At 53.8% G+C, this 23,202-nt stretch overlaps 1 protein-coding gene across 6 annotated transcripts; it reads left to right on the forward strand.

Annotated features, from left to right (window-relative positions):
* The first annotated feature begins 4,158 nt into the window (after positions 1 to 4,158).
* On the forward strand, positions 4,159 to 18,960 carry Exoc3l4 (exocyst complex component 3-like 4). 6 transcript variants are annotated; one of them, XM_087552939.1, is made up of 14 exons: positions 4,159 to 4,401; positions 4,530 to 4,632; positions 5,021 to 5,110; positions 9,702 to 10,102; positions 11,005 to 11,659; positions 12,573 to 12,684; positions 12,873 to 12,995; positions 13,248 to 13,348; positions 13,484 to 13,564; positions 15,276 to 15,390; positions 15,789 to 15,908; positions 15,985 to 16,137; positions 16,725 to 16,846; positions 17,967 to 18,960. In XM_087552939.1, exons 4-14 carry the CDS (start codon positions 9,703 to 9,705, stop codon positions 18,148 to 18,150), a joined length of 2,166 nt encoding a protein of 721 aa, XP_087409065.1. In that variant the 5' UTR covers positions 4,159 to 4,401; positions 4,530 to 4,632; positions 5,021 to 5,110; position 9,702; the 3' UTR covers positions 18,151 to 18,960.
* Positions 18,961 to 23,202: the final 4,242 nt, after the last annotated feature.

The following is a 23,202-nucleotide window of genomic DNA, read 5'->3' on the forward strand; positions in this document are numbered from 1 at the left end:
CTAGGAAGTTTCCATAACATTAGTTCAACAAAGCCCTCAGGCTGAGGCCCCACCCTGGATGAGCTGGTAGGGCTGTGGGAGACGAAGGCCTTCTGTTCTCTCCTGGCCTCCTTGCTAACCTCCAGGATGAATAAAGCAATTTCTCCAGCCCGCTTCCTTCTAAATATAGCCTGGCCCCCAAACGCCAGAGGTGGGAGGGGAGGTGCGGAAGTTTGTCTGGAAGTCTGCTTTAAATTTAAAGCCGTGGGTGTTCTGGGTCCGGCATGTCTCCGTGGGCACTTCCTGGGTTCACGGTTTAGAAGTGTTGTTGTCCTTCTAGAACCTCCCTGTCCCCAGCCCTTCTTGTGGGTTTTGAGCGAGGGCAGTGAGACTAGGAAATGGGGAGGGAGTGTGGGGATCCTCGGGGGGCTGACCTCTGGCAGGAAGTGCTGTGCACTTTGGGAGGCAGCCGAACGGAACAATGGGATTGCGCCACCTCTCTTCCAGGCAGGATTAGGCCCAATTAAACAGGGTCCCACAGAAGATAAGCCCAGGGCCCTTGAGGGGCGGGGAGGTATCTCCTGGGACCCAAGCCCAGGCTTTCTCCGTGGTCTAACAGGGTAGCCCCGGAGCAGGGAGGACCCATTCCGGAGGTCCGAGAGCTGGAGGGGACCTAGCCCACTCCTCCCCAAGCAGTGGGACCAGAGCGGAGGCCACATCCACTCATCAGCTCAGCCCCTCATAAACTCAGTTTAGGACACGGGAGGCCTGAAATCTGCCTGCGGCTCCCCCTAGCGCCCGCCGGCGGTCAGTACATAAAACAGTAGACGCCACCGTCTGGTGCGCTTAGGTCGGTCCAAATTGGCCTCAGAGAGAATGGGGCACAATCCACACCCACCCCGCCCCCGCTCCTACCAGACACCGCAGCCGCCAGAGACAGTGGGTGAACTCCGCCTCCATAATCTTAGAATAGGTTCCAATCTGGGCCCCTTAGCCTTCTGGGCAAAATTGACCCCTAGACAGGCAAACATCTGTGGAGGGTCCTTCCTGATCGTGACCACCTAAAAGCCAGGTCCTCAGGTGAGGTGAACTCACGTCACCCCAGTAATAATCCTATTTACTTAAGAGTAAATAAGGCTTAGAGAAAAGATGGCTCTCCCTGGGTCGTGAGGAGCTGGAGTTGAAGTTCGGAGTCCTAGCTATCCCTCTCCCTCTTAGCTGCCCTCTGCACGGCCCTCAGCTGACCTCAATTTGACTGCCCTAGTGCCTGGACTTCTCTTAGGCTAGGCTGGGACTTTTTCCGCTTGGATTTTACTGAAAAATCCAGGGGAAAGCAGCATGGAAAAATAGAACAAGTCGCTTGTGATGGCACATCCTGTAATCCCAACACTTGAGAGTTGAAAGCAGAAGCGGAATTCAAGGTCATCCTCAAGTATGTAGCAAGTTCCAGGCCAGCCGACTTGGAACTGAAGAGTTGGCTCAGCGCTTAAAGAGCACCACCTGCTCTTCCAGAGGACCAAGTCTGGTTCTCAGCACTCGTATGGTGGCTCACAACCGTCTGTAATTCCTGTCCCAGAGGACATGGCACCAGGAAAGCACAGACATCCACGTAGACAAATCACTCATGCACATAAAAGTACACAAATTAAGGCGGGAGAGATGGCTCAGTGGTTGGGGGGGGCACTGCTCTTGCAGAGGACCTGGGTTCAGTTCCCAGGATTCACCTGATATGATGATTCACAACCATCTCTAACTCCATTCCTGGGGGATCTGTTCCCCTTCTGACCTCTGCAGGCACCATGTATATATAGGGTGCACAAACACATTTTCAGGCAAAACACATAAAATAAAATGAATACATTATATGTGTGTGTGTGTAATTTAAAATTCTACTTTGTTGAAAAGAATGTTTAAAAAAGCAATAATACGGGGCTGGGGATTTAGCTCAGTGGTAGAGCGCTTACCTAGGAAGCGCAAGGCCCTGGGTTCGGTCCCCAGCTCCGAAAAAAAGAACCAAAAAAAAAAAAAAAAAAAAAAAAGCAACAATACCAACCAGCAGCAAAATCAAAGAAACCATCACAGCCTCATGGGCATGCTCAGTCTAGGGTTTGGTGAGACACTGGGGGAGGCCTAGGAACAATCCTCCTGGTCCTGGGTATTAGATTTCTGAGGCAAGAGACCAAAGTCTTCCTGTTTGGACATCTGAGGCTAGACTTCAGGCAGTTTGAACCTGGAGATCCCAGGACTCTCATGTGACTTGGAGACAGTCTTGGTCTCTCCAGTTGGCTGTGTGGTGGTGGGTAGGTCCCTGAGCCCAGGGGACCCCCTTAGAGGGAGCCAATAGGCAGGCCAGGCTGAGGCAAGGGGAAGGTCCAGCTGGGCACCTCTTGGGCTTAGACTGGTAGTTCCCCCGAGGGAGCCTCGGGCTTATTGTTCCTGAAGATGTGATTAACTGGTGGGCATCTTGGAGGTGGTGCTGATGGTTTCTTCCTGACTTGGCCTGTCTCCAAATAGCATAGGGGTGGGGGATGTCGTGTGCCTGGTATCATTAATTCTCTTATTTATATGTTGAACCCTTAATTCCAGAACCTGAGGATGTGACCTTATATGGAGATGGGGTCTTTAAAAAGACAATCAGTTAAAATCAGGTCAACTGGGAGGCTGGGTATATAGCTAAATTGTTCAGTCAGCTCCAAGAAGAGGATGTGGAAACACAGCTTCACGCCATCACGCTCACCAGTCTTAAGACTCCCTTAGTCTTTTACAGACCCAACTTACGCTAAACTGAGACTTGCAGCCTTGATGAGGAAGAGAATTTCAGGACTAGCCGGTCTGAAGTAGAGTTAGAGATGTTTATTAAAGACACTTTAACCTAGGATTACACGTGAGGGTCAGGAGAATGAGAGTAAGACTTACTTGATGGAGGGCACGTAGGGAGAGTGGTAGACTTAGCCAAGTGAGGATCCAGCCCGCTCAGGGGGCTCAGCGGTGGACTAAGCCATCCTAGCCTTAGCCATGGATACCTGGCTGATGACTCTCAGGTTACATCTCTGAGACTACCTTTTCTAGGCGTTATTTTTCTCCATTTCTCCCTCTTCTGATGGAGATGTCTTTCATGCAATTATAATTTGATGAGCTTTCTCAAGGAGTTTACACGTCCTTCTCTAGAACTGAGGGGTTTGGGGATGGAATTCCTAGAAAAACAGAAGGTTTCTAGCTGGCGGGGGAGGAAGGCCTTAGGCAGCGGTGATCATACGGATCCTTGCCTGCTATGGAGGTATTTCAACCAGAGGGGCTCTTTCTAATTCTTGAGTTCCCACACTTTGCCCCGCCCTTCTATCTCACCTCAGTTAGAGAGCTTACATACCACACTGTCCTAGCTAGGGTTTTACTGCTGTGAACAGACACCATGACCAAGGCAAGTCTCATAAGGACAACATTTAATTGGGGCTGGCTTTCAGGTTCGGAGGTTCAGTCCATTATCATCAAGGCAGGAGTATGACAGCATCCAGGCAGGCATGGTGCAGGCGGAGCTGAGAGTTCTACATCTTCACCTGAAGACTGCTAGCAGGATGACTGACTTCCAGGTGGTTAGGACTAGGGTCTTAAAGCCCACGCCCACAGTGACACACCCACTCCAACAGGGCCACGCCTTCTAAAAGTGCCACTCCCTGGGCCAAGCATATACACGCCGCATGCAATGAAAGAGAGAAAACTGGACAGACACACACAGAGGACAGAACACAGAAAGATAGAAAGTACCAGTCACGATGGCACACGCCTTTGATGCGATTTCTGTGCACTCATAGGCAACCTGCTCTACATAGTGAGCTACAGGACATGGAGGAATACAGAGTGTGACCCTGTCTCCAGAAGAAGTAGAAGAGAAGGAAAAGGAGAAACAGGAGGAGGAGGAGGAAGAAGAAGAGGAGGAGGAGGAAGAAGAGGAGGAGGAGGAAGAAGAGGAAGAGGAAGAAGAAGAGGAAGAGGAGGAGGAAGAGGAGGAGGAGGAGGAAGAAAAAGAAGAGGAGGAGGAAGAGGAGGAGGAAGGTAGGCTCAGAAGAATCAAGACCTTAACCCTCAGGTTCCCCAAACCGAGAGAGTATGCCCTGTGTGGTGCTGTGCTCTCACAGCCCAGTACTGAGTACTGTAACTGGAGCATCCAATCCATATCCACCCAGAGCGCAGGGCGGGGACAGTGCTGAATGTGTCCTTGGATTTCCCCTGAGTTTACTTCCTAAGACGCTCTCTGTGGAATCCCCCTGAAACCAGGGAAGGTGACTCTTCTGAAGTCTCCACGGCCCTCCCCATGAAAATCCTCCCTGTGAAGGCAGAAGGCCTGAGCTCCGGACGGACGCCAACCCAACAGCCCCTCCTCCACGCTGTTCATGCTGCCTGGAAGGCTGCCTGTCATTCCTAAGTGTGAGCCCCTGGGTCCCTCGGGCCCTCTCCTTCCAGCCTTCAGGAATAGTGTGTGGCTCATACCTGGTCCTCCGGGCATTACAGAAAACTTCCTCAACAGGTCTTGGTATCTGTTCTCTGTTCCTCAGCTCTGGCAGGCACAGGGGGCACTGGAGTGAACGTCCTAGACTGACCTGGAGCTGCAGCCCTACCCTGGAGAGCAGGGTGTTCTGGGCTTGGGCACTAGGGGGGGTGAGTGCTTTAATTTACCTTTGGTAGTAGTGAGGGTCAGCTATCCTCAGTGGTCCCCAACGGCTCCTGCCCCCACGGCTGCATCCTCCTCCCCTGACCCCACCCCCAACCTCTCCTCCACCAATCTCCACCTCCTCAGCTTCCCTTAAGGCCCTCCCTAGCCTTCCCTCCTCAGTCTCTCCCTGTCAGCTCCGGCAAGCTCCGATCGGACTCAGGCAAGGTCCTGGGCCGTGACTGATCAAAGGTTGGAGCATTGTCTCTGGAATGAAAGGGGTGGAACTTCCCTGAAAGCGAAAGTATGGGGTCCAAGTAGAGAGTGGGCCTGGGCGGTTCTGTGACTGGGAAGTCCCAGCTGTTGGTCAACCAATTAATTGGGCTGTGCTGGCAGCCTCTCTACTGGACCTGGTCTCAGGATCCTGCTTGGCTCGCTTCCCTACGACCTCTGCTACCTGGGTACAGTTGTCTGCGCTGATATCAGGTATGACCCTGCCAGGTGGGGGAAGAGGATAGGAGGGTGTTTGGGGGCAGTGGGTGGGGACCCAAGAGGCTGGGACTAGTCTGGCTCTGTTAGATGCTTTTGTGGTCAAGGGTCTGGGCTCTAAGCCCAGGCTGGCTGAGATAGAGTACGAGCTCAGCCCCAGGAGATACGCGCACATCGGAATATATAGACGGCCATACACACTTGCAGAAAGCAGAGACATCCAGGAGGCATACAGAAACAGACATAGAAGCAGAAGACGCCAAAGACGCACTCACAGGCAAGTGTGTGTGCGCACGCACACACACACGTACACACACACACACACACACACACACGCAGAGGCAATCACATATTACATGACAATCACACACATGGAGAGGCACTAGGACCAGCATGAAGATCTGCAAAGCTGAAACACGCCCAAGTGGAGATGTACCAATGGTTCACAATCATGGCAGGGCCATACCATTTTCCTTGGGTACCTGACATTTATGGGCCCTTCACGGGTCTGAACCCGGCTCCTTTGCTGTTCCCTGGGGGCTCCTGGCCAAATGGCAGAGACATCTCGGATCATATAACTACTCTCTAGGGTTGGAGTTAGACCCAGGAAAGAAAGGGTCTGCTGTGTGCTAGGTCTTGGCCGGTCAGGGAAGGTTTCTCAGAAGAAGAGCTCCCGAGGAAGCTCGGGGCAGCTGGAAGAGCAGGGGCAACTCACGCAAAGACTTGAGGTGGGAGGATGAGCACGGGGCGGCAGAGGGGCGAGAGAGTAAAGCAAGACAAACTAAGGAAGAGCCTTGCATGCCACGTTAAGAAACCTGTACTTCGGGGTTGGGGATTTGGATCAGTGGTAGAGCACTTACCTAGGAAGCTCAAGGCCCTGGGTTCGGTCCCCAGCTCCGAAAAAAAGAACCAAAAAAAAAAAAAAAAAAAAAAGAAACCTGTACTTCCGTGAGCGATGGCTACCGAGGGGTTTATGTTTATGTTTTGGCAACTGTCAAGGGAGACTGTGTCTCTTTTAAAAATAGGCCTGACCGGCACATACAACAGCTACCGACTGTGTTTGCGAAATCAACATATGAAATTTCCTAAACTCTCGTTATGCCCATAATAACCAAGCGTGAACTGTTCGGCAGATTAAAACGTCCATCTGAACTGCTTCTCTCTGACATCTGCAGCTCTTGCTGAGGCAAGCTTTTCCTTGCCTTGTTGACTTAACTAGATCTCGGAGGCGAACACTGAGGAAGATTGAAACCATATTTTCTTGCCCCCGTTCCATATTTTCAGGAAAGGACTCAGCTTGCAGGGAAAGTTTCAAGGCACGAGCGAACGCCGTAGCGGGCTTTGAAGGACAGAGGATAGCCCAGTCCTGGAGTAGGTGGGGAGGAAGAATGTGGTTTGTCCCAGAGAGAAACAGAGAGTGGGAGTTGGTGCAAGAGGAAAGATCTAGAAGAAGGCAGAAACAAGGCCGGAGATAGGGAGGCCTGAGATGGAAGGGCCATGCTAACTTCCCTGTACCTGGCCTTGCAATTGGTAATGACCGGGAAAGAGTTGAGTCCAGACTGTCACGGATCTGCAGGATCTTGGCACTTAATACCAAGTCAGTCAGGGAGTGATTTCCAGTAGTGGAAATAGGAGATAGGGAGCGGCTTTGTGGCCACAGAGGGAAGGCATGGAGTGGGGTCCACAGATCATCTCGGTGGGCACCAGAATGACACCTGACCAGGCCATCCTTGGGTGGGGCACCCACCCACACTGGAGAATCCATACTTCTGAACTGTACTCTCGGTGAAAGAGAGAGGAGACGGACAGACTCTCAAGCCTGGAGGAGGCTCTGTCACAGTAGAAACAGCCTGGAGGAGCCACTGAGCAGAGACGACACAGAGCTGAGGAGTCCTTGGACGAAGGGAATTCACTGGGTCCTAAAAGCCAGGCCCAACTTGGAGATTAAAGAGAGAGAGGATCGGGAGGGGACACAGCTTGAGAGGGGACCAAAGACTGCACAATCAGCAGGATGGAGGGGGTCCCATGAGCTAAAGTAACATGCATACTCGGGAACGAAGCAAAGAATTGTCAGTCTAGAAAGAGAGGAATTTGAAAACCAAGCTATAGGGCTTGGGGTGGCTTGAGGGCAATGGGGAGTCACAGAAGTCCCGGGAGGTCAAGAATGGTTGGAATAGCTGCTGAGAGCTGCAGAACCCCAAGTGGTACCGCTGCAGCCAGAGGGGCTGTTTGGTAACCATGATGGCTGCCCTTTAGTACAGGCCTGGTTTGGTAGGAAGGCAGGTGAGCACCGTGTGCCCAAAGACTCCTGTGTAGCCTGCCATGGCATTTCGTGTGTCCAGCTACCCCTCCTTATCCAGATTCTGGCCCCAGGCTCCCCTGCAAGGATTTCCTAGTCTGACTGTCTTGCAGTCCTCAAAGGGAAAAGAACTCTTTTGGGGTAGCATCTGATCCTCTAGTTAGGAGCACCCACCGACCACCCATTGTCCATAGCTTCTGAAGAGACATGTGAGCCAGGCTGAGTGGCTTGAGGCTGGATCCTGCCCCTTTCTGAGCAGATAACACTCCTCAGGGTTCCTTGTGGGGATCAGATCTGCGTCAGCACTGGGCTGAACACGTAGTCAGTGCTTAGTAAAATCAAGATGAACTCTTACCAACCAAGGCAGGGCCTGTCTTATACTTTCCCAACACCCCTGTGGTCAGAGAGTGCAGAGGATGCAACAGGGGCAGCTGCCCTCTCCCACCCTAGACACAGAAGGTCACCACAGAAGAAGGAGGCCAGCCAGAGAGTGCCATTTAAGTAAGATCAGACTGTGTGGGGCATGGTCCCTGAACCTGGGTGCCAGGCAGCATGATGACCTGTGGTCAGGGTGGGGCTGATAAGCCCTAACCAATCATCTGAGCTTCCCTCCCTCTCCTGGGCTTCCTTGAAGCAGCTGGTGGCCTCTGAAACTCCAGAAATGCAGGCCTCAGCTGACTCCATCAGATACCTTGCTGGAGGGCTAGACCCTAGGGGACGGCCTCTGTCCAGCATGCCTTAAGTCCCAGGAAGGGCAGTTTCTGACTCACCCAGGGGTCTGGTCTACTTGGATTTGTCCTGGTATGGTAGGAAACTCTGAAGAGGGCTGGGAACTATGCCTCTATTGGATCAAATCTTTTTTCCTCCTCTTCCTCTTCCTCCTCTTCCTCTTCTTCCTCTTCCTTCTCTTCTTTTTTTTTTTAAAGATTAATTTGCTTTATGTTATGTGTGTGTCTCTGTGTGTGTGCGCATGTGTGTGTGTGTGTGGGCTTGGATGTATGTCTGTGTACCGTGTGTGTGTGTGTGTGTGTGTGTTGCTTGGATACATATCTATGTACCATGTGTGTGTGCACGAGTGTATGTGTGTGTGCTGCTTGGATGTATGTCTGTGTACTGTGTGCGTGCCTCGGAGATCAGAAGAGCATATTGGTTGCTATGGAACTAGAGTTACAGATGGCTATGAGCCACTGTGTGGGCGCTGGAAATTGAGCACGGGTCCTCTGTAAGAACAAGTAGCGCTCCTAACCACTGGACCATCTTTTCAGCCCCATCCAGCCCTTCTTTTGACTCGGTTTCTGGAAGGGCATACAGGGAGCTTGCTGGCCCAGCACCATCCCCCACTCATGTCTGGCTTGCACAACATGGTGGGCAGGAGGTTCCAGTGGCCAGGAAGTCTGTCTCTTCTCTTCCACCCATAGTTAAACATACGGTCAGAAGAGCAAACAGCCAGGCTCTGCTAGCTAAACGGAATGTGGTGGTGGTGGTGCCTGTCAGGGGCCTGAACAGTGGGTGTCTCCCATGCTCTTGAGACCCTCAAGGTTGGGGTTTGGCAAGGGGGGGGGGAAGTACAGAAGGTAGGAAATACTTTGGGATCCTCGGCTCCAGGTTAAATATAGACCCGAAGCTCCTCCCACGGCCTTCCCTTCAGGCTGTGTGGTGAAGATAAGTAACTGGGTGCCTGAGGCTAGGGCCCTAGGGCACCATTGTACCCTCCTCCAGATCAGTCAGGAAGGGAATGCTTCTTAAGAGACTTCCTGTTTGAGCAGAAGGGATCCTGCCTTTTGTGCTGAAGGGGTGAGCCCACGTCTCTGGAGGGATTGAAGAGGGTCTGTGGGAGGAAAGGACGGGTGAGGTTTAGGCCTTAGAATCTAAAATCCTAGAAGTTTGGGTTGTGGGTACTGGGTCCTGCCCTTGTGGGTTGTGGGTTGGGCTGGTTCCCAGAGTAAGCAAGCTCAGCACTCCTTCAAATTCAAATGGGAATTACTAGGGCTCAGTGAAGGCGGACACCTGGGAGAGAGCCTTCTGGGAAGGCACTCTGCTAGCAAAAGTTGTCTGCATCCTAACACGGATTGCACTGGGCACTGGGCACACAGAAGGTTCTGGCTAGCCCCGGGGCTGGCATACATTTCTTTTCCCATAGAAAAGACAAATCCTTCCTGCACCATGTTCCAGGGTCCCACCGAACCCCAGAGAGTTTAGCCAGGGGTGTGTGTCTGCTTCCTGGACTGGGCTGGGCACCCTCTAGGCTTCCTTCAGCTGCTTTCTCACTGCCAGCTCTCTTGCTGCCAGGATGCTATCGCCACGGACAGGGGACCCTGGACCAGAGCTTAAAAGCCCCAGAGAGCCTAGGAAGTCACAGACCCTACCTGTAAGCACCTGGAAGTCCAACAGTATGAAGGAGCAAAGCACGCATCCCGGGGACGGCATGAAACCCAGCCTGGGCTCACTGAAGAGGACCCTTTTCCGGACCAGCCTGCGAGCTTCAACACACAAGCCCAAGGAGGACGAGGGCCTGCTCAGGCGGAGCTCCCGTTTTCTGTTCAGGTCCTTGAGACGGGCCCTAGATGAAGGCCTAACTGCTGGGCATCCCCAAGGCACTGCTGTACCAGAGAAGCCCTCCAGGGTCACAGATGGTGTCAGCCAGCAGGCAGCCACTGGGGTGGAGGCTGAGGATCTGGAACGCCAGGCAGGTAAGGCCGCACGTAACACTGTAAGAGAAAACGGAGGGCAGAGGGGGCAGGAGCTGAGCTGGGTATCTTGACTCTCCTTGAGGCCTAACTCACCCAGATCCTGCCTTCTGCACAGATTCTTTTAGTTTTTAGTAAGGGAAGCCCTTTATCCTCAACACAGCCACTGGACAAATGGGAAACATCAGGTTTAGCTAAGTGACTTGCTAACCAGTAGAGAGGTGGGATTTGAACCCAGAACCTCACGGCTGTAGAACTACAAACCATGCACCACCTTTCACAGCCTGGCTCCTTGAACGAACTCATCCTAGGCATTGGGCACTGAGCCCCTCTGCTCACAGGGTCACAGAGGTTCATGGAAGCCATGTTTACTTGGGGGAGCAGCTAAGGGATTGTTCGGGGAGAACAAATGGAACTTGGACTCCAAAGAAGGGACCCAGCAGAAGCAGAGAACTTGAACACGGGGTGGGAAGAGAACGAATGGTACAGCAGAGAGGCTGGCTCTGGACTTAAAGGCAGGGCACACCCTGCCCGAGCTCTGACCCTATTAGACCTGTAATTACAGTCACATATGAGGTCACTAGGACCAGCTCAGCAGAGATGGTAGAGAGGATTGGGGGTGGTGGGTGCAAGGTGGAAGGTACTGGTTACTATATGGCCTGCCACGCAGTCAGGAAGAACCCAAATTGCTGTTTTCAGCCAGGTTCGGGGCCTCGGCACTGTTCCTTCTAACGTGACTATTAGCAGGGACTTCTGTCAGGTAGAGCAATTCAGTTGTGCACAGGACATCTGGGTAGTGGCCAGGCGGTCCAGCCCAAAGCTCCCGTGCAACCTAGATGTCTGGATTGGTACCAGGACTCTGGGTTGATCCCTCACGTTGCTCCCTTTCTAAATTGGGATTGCAGAAAGTAAATCCGTGGCTGACCTCATCACTGAGCGGCAGCTAGTGAAGGCCTTTGAGCAGTTGCGGTATCTGGAGACGCAGCTAGTAGCGGACAAAACCTCACGCACCTTTACACAGGACCCCACCGCCTATGCGCGGCGCGCTATGGACCTTTGTCTACATTACGACGGAATGGCTGCGGAGATAGGAGCCATTGTACGCGAGGCGCTGAATTCCGAGGGCGTGGATCGAGACGCTCTGGCGGAACTGGCCCAAGTGGTGCACTTGGAAGAGGAGGCCCATCAGACCGCCCAAGCCGAGGGTGATTTCTTGAGTACACCCCGCCACTGGCGTCAGCACTGGGAGGACGCGGTGCGGCTCAGCGCTCAGGAGCGCGTGCAGCAGGCAGGCGCCAAAGTCATCCCGGGGGCTGCAGAGGGCGCATCCGACCTGGCCCAGCTTCTGGCTGAGCTCGGCGGCGTGGTTCGCCGCGACCTGCAGAAGGTGCGATCAGAGATGCAGCCCGCTTACGAAGCCACCGACTTCCCAGTGTGGGAGACCTACTTGCGTGCCTTCCACAGCGCAGTGGCCCAGCGCCTGCAGGAGCTGGCGCGAGACGCCCGCGGCTGTGAGCAGCTCTACGTGCTGTTAGACTGGGCCGCTAATGTTTATGGCAGGTGAGGCCTGAGCTAGGGTATTTTAGGCACTCGACTTAAAATACCGGGTTTTTAAAATAGCAGATACCACTAAGCACCAAGAGACCCAGGAAACCCGCTGCAAGAACATAGGGCACCTTCCTTCCCCGTCGCTGGCAAAGGCGATGGGGCACGGAGAAGAAGACTTAGCTATCCTTTGTGCTAGGCTGTGTGCTCCCATCCCAGGGTTTCCTAAGAGACTACCCACCTACAGGTTCACAAAGCTAGAAAGTCTCTCTTGTGCCTTTCCCGTCTGTGCCCAGGAGCCCCATAGAGCAAGGCTAATCCATCAAGGAAAAGGGCGGCTTTCCAGGCAAAGCGCGCATTCACATGCAGAGTACAGCCTGCAGGGGGTCTTCCAGTCGTGGCACCTGCTGTGTAACAAGAGTGTTTTAAGTCCCCAGATGAATGGGCCCCAGCAAGAATACATAAGGGTATACATAAAGGCTGCCAGAGTCCTGGCGTCTTTAACATTGCCGTGTGATCTCAAGCTATTATCAGCCCCTGTCTGGGACTCCATAACTTGGGTTGAATGGTGACGGTGCCGGAGGATGTCGCTTACAACTCAGTCCTTGAACGTATGCTAATTGTGAGGGCAGAGGACATGTTTAGGCCTCTGGCAGAGGCCCATGTGAACAGCTCCTTAAGCGGTCTGAGCAGGACCAGCTGGATGCTTGAGTGTCAAGAAGTCCACCCCTTCCAGAGGTTTCTGGGAAAGGGAGTGATGGCATAGCCCTCTGGAGGGTAGGGAAATGGGAAGTGTCAACAACAGAAGCTGAGTTCAAGACTCTCAGGATGGCTGTAGACTTTGAGCAGGTTAGGGAGAGGAGGCGACCGGTGGAACATTGGAGTCCTGCCTGGGTCCTAACAACCCTCACTCCATCCTACTTTTCAGCCCTGACTTCCTGGGCGCCCCAGACTTGGCGCTGCCCACCGAACCGCTGCCCCCACTCCTAGAGCCTGCCCTGTGGGCTCGACTGGAAAGTGACTACACTAGCTTCCTAGAGGTGAGGCTGGGGAGGCTCCGGGCTCCAGAGGCTGGGTGCTCCAAGAGACTTGATGTGGAGGATTGGGGTTGTGCTGCCAGTACCGTGACACTAGTCCCTGCAGGCGCGAAATGGAGTTCCGAAGACAGGGGGCGCCCTTACCTTCCTCCTGGAAAGCTTCTCACCACAGGCCACTCCTAACCCAACAGACCAAGATCACCAGCTGTTTTGACAGCATCTTGCAGCTGGAGCAGAGTCGCTGGGAAGCCGGCGAGGACCTGGAAGTGCTGCAGGGCCTCTACCACGCGCCCTTGTCCATCGATGTGCACATGGTGCGTGCGGGAGGGGGCTGAAGGAAGGGCTTGTGTTCGGGACTCGGGCCCCTGATAGAGATCCCTCAGAGCTAAGTTTTACTTAGAGAGGAACCTGTGGGGTGACCTAGACTCCTGGGGCACATGGCCAGACTAAGTCACAGAACCTCGCGGGGAGGGAGGTGATTCTCACATTGGGCCACTGAAAACTTGCAGTGAGGGGTGGGCTGGGTTCAGGACTCAACTGCTCTCAGCATGCGGCATCCCTGACAGCTGGTAGCTGAGCACGTGAAGGCGGCTGGCGCAATCTCCGCGGAGCTAGAGGCCACCACCCTGCAGATCTGTGCGCGTGCGCTCTGCCTCTTTGTGCCCAGGTGCGAGTAGCATTCTCTTCCCGGGACGGGTGCCCAGGAATGGGTGGGGTCCCTGGTGTGAGGCCCTCATCACTGGTGACGACCTAACGAGGGTGCCGACCTGAACTTAGAGGAATAATTGTTTCCGACCCCCAGGTTCGAAAAGGCTTTTCTGGCGTCGAAGGCCGTGAGCGAATGGTACCTGGGTGCTTACATTAACGCCTGCGTAGAGCTGAGGTAGGTCGCCCTAGCTCCAGGACATTGCCAGCCACTGCCAGCAGGAGGCGCGCGAGCCCAGGAAAAGAGATCAGAAGCAGCGGTGGCTGGGGACTGGAATAGGGAAAGAAACTTAGTGGCTTCTTGTGGGTTCCCCAAGGTTTTCCGGGATTGTCCCCTGTTCACCTTGGCCTTAACAGGCTCAGCAGAGTTAGGACCCTGGAACAAATGAGGGGCTTCAAGGCTGACCAGAGGCTGAGGAGGCCGAAGAGATAGGGTCGCCTGGCTCCTTGTTTATTCCCTCCATCCCATTCCTTTTTCCTAAGTTTACCTTCTCCTCCGAAAACCCCCCTTCCTGAGTCCCATCCTGGACCACCTTAAGCACCTCTACCCTCAGAAGACAAGGTCCCCTCTACTTGGCAGAGACTGCAACCAGCACTCCAGACCACACCAAGTGCCCTCTTCCCCACAGATATGCTAGTCTGGGGAATACAGCCATTTGGGTCACCTTGTGGGTTGGGATCCAGAGTTGCCCATTGTTGGCTGTGTGCCCTGGGACATCACCTTGGTGCCTCTTTCCTCTTCTAACAAAGCCAGAGCCTGCTTCTTCAGGCCATGGGTACTGAGTCCATATATGAGCTCTCTCTCTCTCTCTCTTTTTTTAAAAAGATTTATTTATTATGTATACAGCATTCCACCTGCATGTATGCCTGCAGGCCAGAAGAGGGCACCAGATCTCATTATAGATGGTTGTGAGCCACCATGTGGTTGCTGGGACTCGAACTCAGGACCTCTGGAAGAGCAGCCAATGCTCTTAACTTCTGAGCCATCTCTCCAGCCCCATATGAACTTTTAGTGAGCACTGTGATACACCAGGCACTATGTGCCTGCTCCATTCACTCAAGGTGACTTCCCAAGGCCAGGGTACCCACGTACAGGTAGGCAAGCAGATGCTGTACATCCAGTAACCCATGCAGTGAGGAGTTGACCCAGGCCTGCCTGTGCCCAAAGGAAGATCACAGGGACGCTCAGTTCCCCATCATGATCTTCCCTAACCGGGCCAGGCTAGTCTTCAGCTCTGGAGGGACTTAGCTCCAGGAAGCAGCCTCCCCGTCTTGATAGGCAGCACTCTCTATTGGGTATAGCCTGGTCCTCAGTTTTCTCAGCAGTGAAGTGGGACATTGTCATCCTCGGAGACAGGGATGAAGCTCGTTGGAGCGTTTGTGTCAGGCATGGCTATGCCACAATGTCCCATCACCAAGAGGCATGGAGGGCTGTCTCGAAGCTGCCAGGTGGGATCTATGTCATGGGGCTGAGGTGCCACCAGGCTGCTAGAGTTAATGATTGGCTCTCGGGGCTTTAATGTTGTCCTTTTATTCAGTTCTGCTCCCTTGGGCACTACTTGGCACAACCCCAGGGACAGTGCAGTCTAAATCAGTGATTCTCAACCTGTGGGTCGAGCTCCTTTTCACGAGGGTCATGTATCAAATATTCTGCATGTCAGATGTTTGCATCATGCCTCATTACACTATGAAGAAGCAACTAGAATCATTGTATGGCTGGGCCACCACACCCTGAGGAGCTGTATTAAAGGGTCGCAGCGTTAGGAAGGTAGAGAACCATGAATGAGGGAGCAGAGGCAGGGCAGTGCTGTGGCCGGGCTGCAGGGCTGTGTGGGTCTTGCTTCTCTGCCTATTTACCAAGCTCATTCCTTGTCTTGGCTCCTCCCCAGAACCAGTCTTCTGGCCAGGTTCCCGGGAACCATAAAGGAACTGGAGAGACCCCTGGTGGCTGCCACCAATAACTTCCAGAAGCATTTGCTCCAGATTGCACAGCAAGACATTCAGGTGAACTGGCTGAGTTCTGTGCCTGGCAGATACCCGTCTACACCCTAACGTCCCAGGCCTAGGTCACGGCATTCTTTTGCCTTACGTGGGTTCGTGAGTTCTCAGCTGAACAAGGGCAGTTGGGAAGCACCCACCATCCCACTGTAACTCCTTCTGCTCGGTGATCAACACCCAAGCTCTGGGATGGTGGGCCAAGAAATAAGGCCTTAGAGCCCCTTGACCAGACACTCAAGGTGCACCCAGCACACACCCTAAGCAGGGCCTGACAAGACTGTCAGACCCAAACCGTGCCCATTGGAGGAGACACTATGGAAAGCTGAGTGATAAAATCTGAGCCTGGCAGTGAAGGGGGTGAGGGATGGTGAACAGAGCTCACTCCTATCCCCTTCTGTCCCCAGCCACTATTCAAGGTGCTATATACCAGGAACTGGCTCACACAGGACACACTGCATCCACTCATGGACAAGGTGGTGGACTTTGCACATCACCTTGAGCATGTGACCCCACCACTGGCACAGGTACCAGGAAGCGGGTGGCTGGCTCGGGTGTGCAGGGACCATGGCTTTGATCCTGACCCTACCCTCATTCTCCCAGGACACTCTGCAGGAGGTGCACCGTTTTGTGGTCCGAGAATACCTGGGGCAGGTGCTGAGGCCCCACGAGAGGTTCAGTGGCTTGGATCGAGTGAAGGGCTCCCACAAGATGAGCCTGGATGCCCAGGCCATTAGCAACACTTTCCGGGGCTTGGTAGGAGCATCGTCTGAATGTCAAGCAGGGCAACCCCTATTCTATTGTTTTCATCCGGTAAAGAGCCCTTACAGCGGGTGCAGGAGCCGGTACTGAGAAGAGAGCTTCCACTAGTCCTTCAGACTCCACAGGGAAGATGGCAGTGGGGCTGGACTCTAGAAAGGGGGGTGGGTATCCCTTAACATTGTATACATTTGTGAATGCAGGCAAAGAAGGGGTGAAGGTTATGGTGGGCAAGGTCTGTGAGAGATCTTTCCCCTCTCAGGACGGGCGCACTTTGAGCCCAAACCCCTTATCTGGCCTTCTGGTCTCCTACTGGTGACACCTTCCTGGTCAGGGCTCGGATTTCCTGTCTGTGCAGACAGGAAGACAACTCTCCAGCATCACTGCAGATGTCCACTCTGTGGAATCTCATGGGCGAGCTACCGGCGGGCAGACACATGGGAGGAGTGTTGCAGGGCATTACAGGCAGGGACTCCTTGGGGAGGTGGGCCACACACATTCACACACACACACACACACACACACACACACACACACACACACACACACACACACACACACACTTCAGAGCCCTGTCTCCTTAGGGTTCTGAAGCCAAGTGGCTGGACCAAGCCATCCCGTCGGTGGCTGAGATCCTGGGCGAGACATACAAAGACGACATCCGGCGGCACCTGGAAACACTTATACGGAGCTACCCGGACATCAGGTTAGCAGACTCCTCCCCCACTAGCTTCTGACCGAGAGTCAGGGGTCAATGGAACCTGGCACTCGCACCTTCCAGCAAAGTCCTATTGACTGTGGGTGCAGGCGTGGGACGGAGGGAAGAGCGAGCTTGTCAGGGCGGAGAGAACTGTGGCTTAGCGGGGAAGCGAACCGCGACGGACCCGTGTGTGCGCATGCCCGCGAGGAAAGGGGACCCGGGAGCGAAGGCAAACGGGCCACCCCCTCTCTCGTGTTCTCCACCATCTGTGGACAACGTGGCCCCTTTCTCGGGCTCAAACCCTCTCGGGAAGTCCTCAAAGTCCTCGACAGCCGCGAACAGGCTCGGATCCCGGGTCGTGTGGGGCATTGAGTCATCGGAGCCCGTGGAAATCCCGGCTCTCCCCAGTGCTCTCGGAGATTCCAAGATGGAAAAGTCACTGAAAACCCCTGCTCTGGCCCCTTCCCTGGCTCCCTGCTGCTCGCAGCCTGTTCGTTCTAGTAGATTTGGATATGGGTGATGGCTCGTTAGCCCCCTTTAAGTTTGCAATTTCCCTACCGCTCCTGGGGATTCCCCAACTAGGGTTTGGCTCTCCCTCTCTGGTTCCGAGGGTGATCCTGGATGGTTGTGAGGAACCAGTGGGGAGGCAGTGACTCAGAGTGCCCCTTTGTACCTGCCCACCCTCCATGTCCCCTCCGCTCTCCCTACACCCACACACCTCTGCCCTGTCTTGCACACTGTGAGGACGTTCCCCAGCCGGCCACCTGGCCTGGCCACTACCTCCCTAGCAGCCTCCCTAGGAGCCTTCCCTAGATCAGATTTCTTGCGTTGCCTCTGCGAGGAGTTTCTTCCCACTGTGCATATGCCACCTCCCCTGTCTCATGCCTGTGTGTTCTAGGCCCACTTACTGTGTAACCCAGGCCCACACTCCCGCCTCCTTTTAGAGCCCCCTCCTCTCCCAGCCAGGGATAGTACCCGCCTTTCAGCCTCTCTGACCCAGCTCCAGGAATGCTGGGTGAATCATACTTCCTCCCAAGCCTGGGTTCCTCCCTTCCCTGGGGCTGGGGCGAGGGCTGGAGGGTGCCAAGGGGCACGGCTCTGCAGTGAGGACCCTGTGTCTCTACAGGCGAGACCACATTCTGGCCATTCTGGCACTACGCAGACTCGGTCGCCGTCGGAACCAGAATCTCTTGCAGCACACCCAAGACCTGCTGAGGGCAGCCCACGAGAACAGGCCCTCCTCACACCACGTGCTCTTTGAGGAGATTGAAGTGCCCACCTCTGTGGATGTGCTCATCACCTGCATCTAGGGCTGAATGTCGAGCAGGAGCCTCCTAGGCAGAGGATCTGTCACCCTCCCTTTGACTGACCCCAAGTTGGGAGCCTAGTGAGTCATTCTGGCCCTTTTCCCAGCTCCGAAGCCTGGAGCCTTGGAATTTTTGGTCTTAGTTGCCTGGATGCTCAGCCAGGGGGAACCAAGAGATGAGGCATCCCAGGCATTTGTGGGGGAGTCTTTTGGGGTTGCGGCACCTCCTTACAGGACTTCAGGCCAGGGGAGGCTTCCCTTTCTGACTGCTCAGCACATCCACCCTATAGTGCGAAGCTGAGGATTCCAAAAATAAATGTGAATTAAAATAGCACCTAAGGTTGGGCACGCTGAGATGGTTGGGAGAGGTGATGCTGGACTGAATGAATGGCATGCCAGAGCCAGTCCTGAGCTGGAAAGCCCCTGCCCGAAGAGCCTTCGCTCCTCCTTCAGAGATTGTGTCCCCAACACCCACATGGCAGCAAGCAACCACGTTCAACTCCAACTCCAGAGGCTCAAACGCCCTCTCTGGCCTCTGTGAGTGTGTGCTTGTGCTGTACACAGACATGCATGCTGGCAAGGCGCCTGTGCAGGAAGTAAAAATAAATATATTTAAAAGGCAACAACAAAACAAAGCCAGAGACCCTCACCCTGGGTCCCTAGCCACAGATACCACATTGGTCTTGCCCAGAGGGGGTAGACAGAACTCAGCCTCTTGCCAGGCACCTGAGCCCTTGTGAGCACCAGTCCTGCGGCTTGTGCTAGTCTAGTTTCCTGTAGCAAAGACTTTCAAACAATAAAAGTTGTCAGGTCACTGTGTGGTGGTGTACGGGTGGGAAAGTAACCATGCTGGCTTCAGCCTTGGATACATTTCCAGGAGACTATGCACCTGCACTCTAGAGAACTGGAAATTTGTCTCTAGCCTCCTGGGAAAGGCTGGAGACCTATTTGCATTGTCTCCAATTCCCAGGGAGGATGTGAGCCAACCAGGATTAATGGAGTGGGGGTCTATGATGGTTTTCTCATTCTACTGTTTCCCAGCAGACTGCCATTGTAACTTTGGGCTTGACCCTGACAATAGCTGGCGTGGGGTTGGGTAACTGCAGGTGGTCTGGGGTTCCAAAAGTCCATGAAGCTTCCCTCCTCGAGTGTAAGACAGGGTTCTAAAAAATGCTACAGTGCGAGGGAGGCAGGCAAAGCATCTTTCCCTGCTCTCCCGGACCCCTCTGTGCTAAGACGGGGTTACAGAGCCATGTCTGAGTCTGCTGGGAGCCCAGGGGTAATTGTCCGGAATTCTTAGTTCCCTTCTAGGAGCAGGGGTCAGGGGTGGTATGACCAGACACACACACCCCACCCACCCCACCCCACCCGTGTGTGTATCAGGGCTGGGTGCCAGCGGCAGGTCCAGACTTGGGGAGGGCTGGAAGGGGAAGTGGTGAGGGCAGGGAGTGCAAGAATGAGGAAGTGAATTGCTGAAGTTCCCAGGCTCCAAAGCCAGAGGTGAAAGCCAGGAACTTTTACCTGTTGACACTTGATAAAGCAGCTCATCCTGCCAGTGGGGAAATTGAGGCCTGTAGAGAGCGAGTGGCCTGAAAAGCTCATAACCTGGAGTTCAGGGTGTGAGAGGCACTTCTATCACAGAGGGGGAGATGTAGGTCCTATAGGTGCCCTTCAGTAGGCATCAGAGTCCTGGCAGCTCAGATGGGGTCCTGAGAGGTAACAGAAAACCTGATCCTAGCCAGCCTCTCCCCAGAGAACCCTCTGCCTCCCTCCACCCTACACTTGAGTCTCACTCCTCACCAGGGCAGCAAGGCTCCATCCCGGCTGTGCTGTGCCACCTGAGCCTCGGGGCTGAGTGAGCTTCCTGGCCAAACTGAAGAGAGAAGAGAGTTTAGTCCCAGCTCTGCAACTGTCTAGATGGGTCTGTAGGTGAGTCTTTGTGCCTGTCCGTGCCTCACTATTTCCAGCTATGAAATGGTCATGCCGTCAGTGCCTCTCAGCCAGAGGAGTTGGCAGAGAGCTGGCTGAGGAGCGTGGGACAGGAGCTAGCCATAAAGTCAGACCCCTGACCTCTCTATGATCCTATGACCCAGCAAAGGGGTCTGCAAAACAATGTTGAAAGTTGATCCTGAGTGCAGTCATGAGGCCAGGGGCCAGGGGGAACGGAATGGGACCTTGAGTGTTCAGGAGAGCACAAGGTGCGTGGGTATCACTGGTTTGGAGAGATTTGGAGGACGTGCCATGAAGAGCACCATACTGAATGGAGGAGGACTTAGGCCTAGTCCCTCTCACAGCCTTGGACAAAGAGCCTTCCTTAGGATTTCTAGACCTGGAAACAGGAAATCTGGGTTTCCTGGCCGGAAGTGCACATTTAGAATACTGGTACCTTGTGTAAGGAATGGCCGCATTGCTTCTCTGTGTGTGTTCCTCTGAGCCCTGCAGGGACTGAGCACTGGGCCCACCTCCCCAAGGCTCAGTCACAGGGAGACAGAGGCCAAGGGAGCAGTCAGAAAAACTGGCTGGGGACAAGATGTCAGGCTTGAATGAAGGACTCTGGCTGGGGACAAGATGTCAGGCTTGAATGAAGGACTCTGGCTGCTCAATATCTGGTTCTGAGAGCAGTGTGGTTTGGGAGCCTCCTATCCCCCACCTATACCCACTACCCAGAGAGACTCCTTAGGGTCTCTGCTGTCTGTGCCAAGCTTGAGGGTAAGCTGTGTGTGTGCATGTGCACGTGTTCCTGTGTGTGTGTGTGTGTGTGTGTGTGTGTGTGTGTGTGTGTGTGTGTGCTAATCCTTGTCAACATTGTTAACCTGTCCCACAGGATAGAGCCTGGGTTCAGCTTCTACTCCTCCCACAAGCGAAGGGGCCTGGAACTATCTTCTTTGCCTCTCAACCTCTAAGCATAGCTGTCTCTTGGTCCCCAGCCTCTGCCTGCCCCCTCCCACAAGGCCTCTGTGATGATCTCTGTCCCCTTGTCCTCTGGGCTCTGACCCATCCCGGTTCAGTGTGCCATGCTGACACAGCCACATGACTGGGGACATGGGTCAGCTGTCCCAGCCCTATCCTCTGGAGCTTGTTACCTGAGTCCCTTTCCTCGCTGAGGTCCAGTCCCATAGAATGGAATGGCAAGTAGGGAGGGAGCTTAGGGACAAGTCAGGCTGTCACAGATCCTGGTGTAAGGAGGGAGCTTAGGGACAAGTCAAGCTGTCACAGATCCTGGTGTAAGGAGGGAGCTTAGGGACAAGTCAGGCTGTCACAGATCCTGGTGTAAGGAGGGAGCTTAGGGACAAGTCAGGCTGTCACAGATGCTGGTGTAAAGGTACTTTAGGTGGCAGTCATCCTGTCATCCTCGAACCTTTCCAGCCTCTCCCTCTTCCTTCCTTGGCCGCTGATCCTGGCTCCTTCCTTCCTGGCCCCAGACCTCCGCAAGCCACCCTCAGTGACTTTGAGGTGTTTCCTGCACAGCCTCTCATCATTGACCAGGCTTCAGGGGGCAGGGGCAGGAGGTAGCACCACACTCTATTCCCAATCTTCCTTCCTTTGCTATCACACACACACACACACACACACACACACACACACACACACACACACACACACACACACACGTGTGCGCGCACACACACACAGAGAAAAGAAAAACCACAAAAGCCCCTTGGGAACTACAGCAGCTCGCCAGTTTCCCTCCATCCATCATGAGTCCCGAGGGAGGAGCAAGGCTGGCTGCCTTGAGACATTGTTTCTTTAGTCAATCTGAGCAGGAGGTTGGGTGGGATCTGCACTGGTCACTGAGATAAGGTGAGGGAGCTGCAAGTGCTGATAGTGAGTTCCACAGTAACAGGAAGCAGCAGCTACTGTGTCTGGGGCAGGAGGCAAGCACCCTGTAGTAAGAACGGCCAAGAGGCTTATCCCAGCCTTGAGTGTCCCAACTCACAAAGGGAACTGAAGGGTGGATATCGTCCCTGCCCCCCAGTCCACTCCACCTCAAGACCTGTGAAGCCAGATCACTCATGGCAAAGTGCTTTGTCCGTGTGGAGACAGACCCACCGGCTATTCACCGCACAGAGCATTCGTTAGGTCTACTTTGCTATTGTTTTTGGGGTTTTTTTTTCTTTTCTATTTTTCGGAGCTGGGGACCGAACCCAGGGCCTTGCGCTTGCTAGGCAAGCGCTCTACCACTGAGCTAAATCCCCAACCCCTTGTTTTTTTTTTTTTTTTAAATCAGGTCTCACTATATAGCCTCAGATGACCTGGAACTCTCTGTAGGGAAGGCTGACCTTAAACTCACAGAGATCTGCCTGCCTCTAATTCCCAAGCGCTGGGAATGAAGGAGTGCATCACCAGGCCCACACGTGTTCTCATTTCTAGCTTTACCAACTTTATGGGTCGGTACTGGCCTGGGATCTGTATCCCTCTAGGTCAAAATTTAAAACTTAGGTAAAAGACACAAACTTAAAAGTTTAATACCAGGGCTCGGAGTGTAGCCCAATTGGCAGAGCACTTGGCTAGCACCCACAAAGCCTTGGATTCGATCCTCAACACCCCAAAAGCCAGGCATGATAGCATGTGCCTGTAATTTGAGCTCTTGAGAAAGAGGGTCCAGAGAATCAGGCAGGAATTCAAGGTCATCTTTGGCAGAAAGTTCCAGGCCACCCTGGGATTAGAGATCCTGCAGTAAAAGTAGTCTCTGTCCTGGGGGCTTCCCAAATGGATGCTTAGTTAAGGAATGTACACAAGGAATGAGATCACATTTCTGTTATCATCGAGGAGCTTGGTTCTGTTTGGGGAGGTTAGGATGATCCAAAAATCAAGCATTGAAGAACTCCAGGCTTTCTGAGGGATAGAAGTTGCCAGAAAATGAGCCTGGAATGTTGGGAAGAAAAAAGATTAAAGGGGAGGTCTGCTTTGGGAGTGCTCCCTTGTACCACGACACAACTTACTCGCTTCCCATGAAGTCACTGTGGTTAAATCCAACCTCTGGATGCAGACAGTGTGGGCTGGAATCCCACTTATGAGCTGCATAGCTACGTGACTCTAGGCTCTGTCTTTCTGG

Source organism: Rattus norvegicus, chromosome 6 (genome assembly GCF_021556685.1).
Source record: "Rattus norvegicus strain SHRSP/BbbUtx chromosome 6, alternate assembly SHRSP_T2T, whole genome shotgun sequence".
Classification (NCBI taxonomy): domain Eukaryota; kingdom Metazoa; phylum Chordata; class Mammalia; order Rodentia; family Muridae; genus Rattus; species Rattus norvegicus.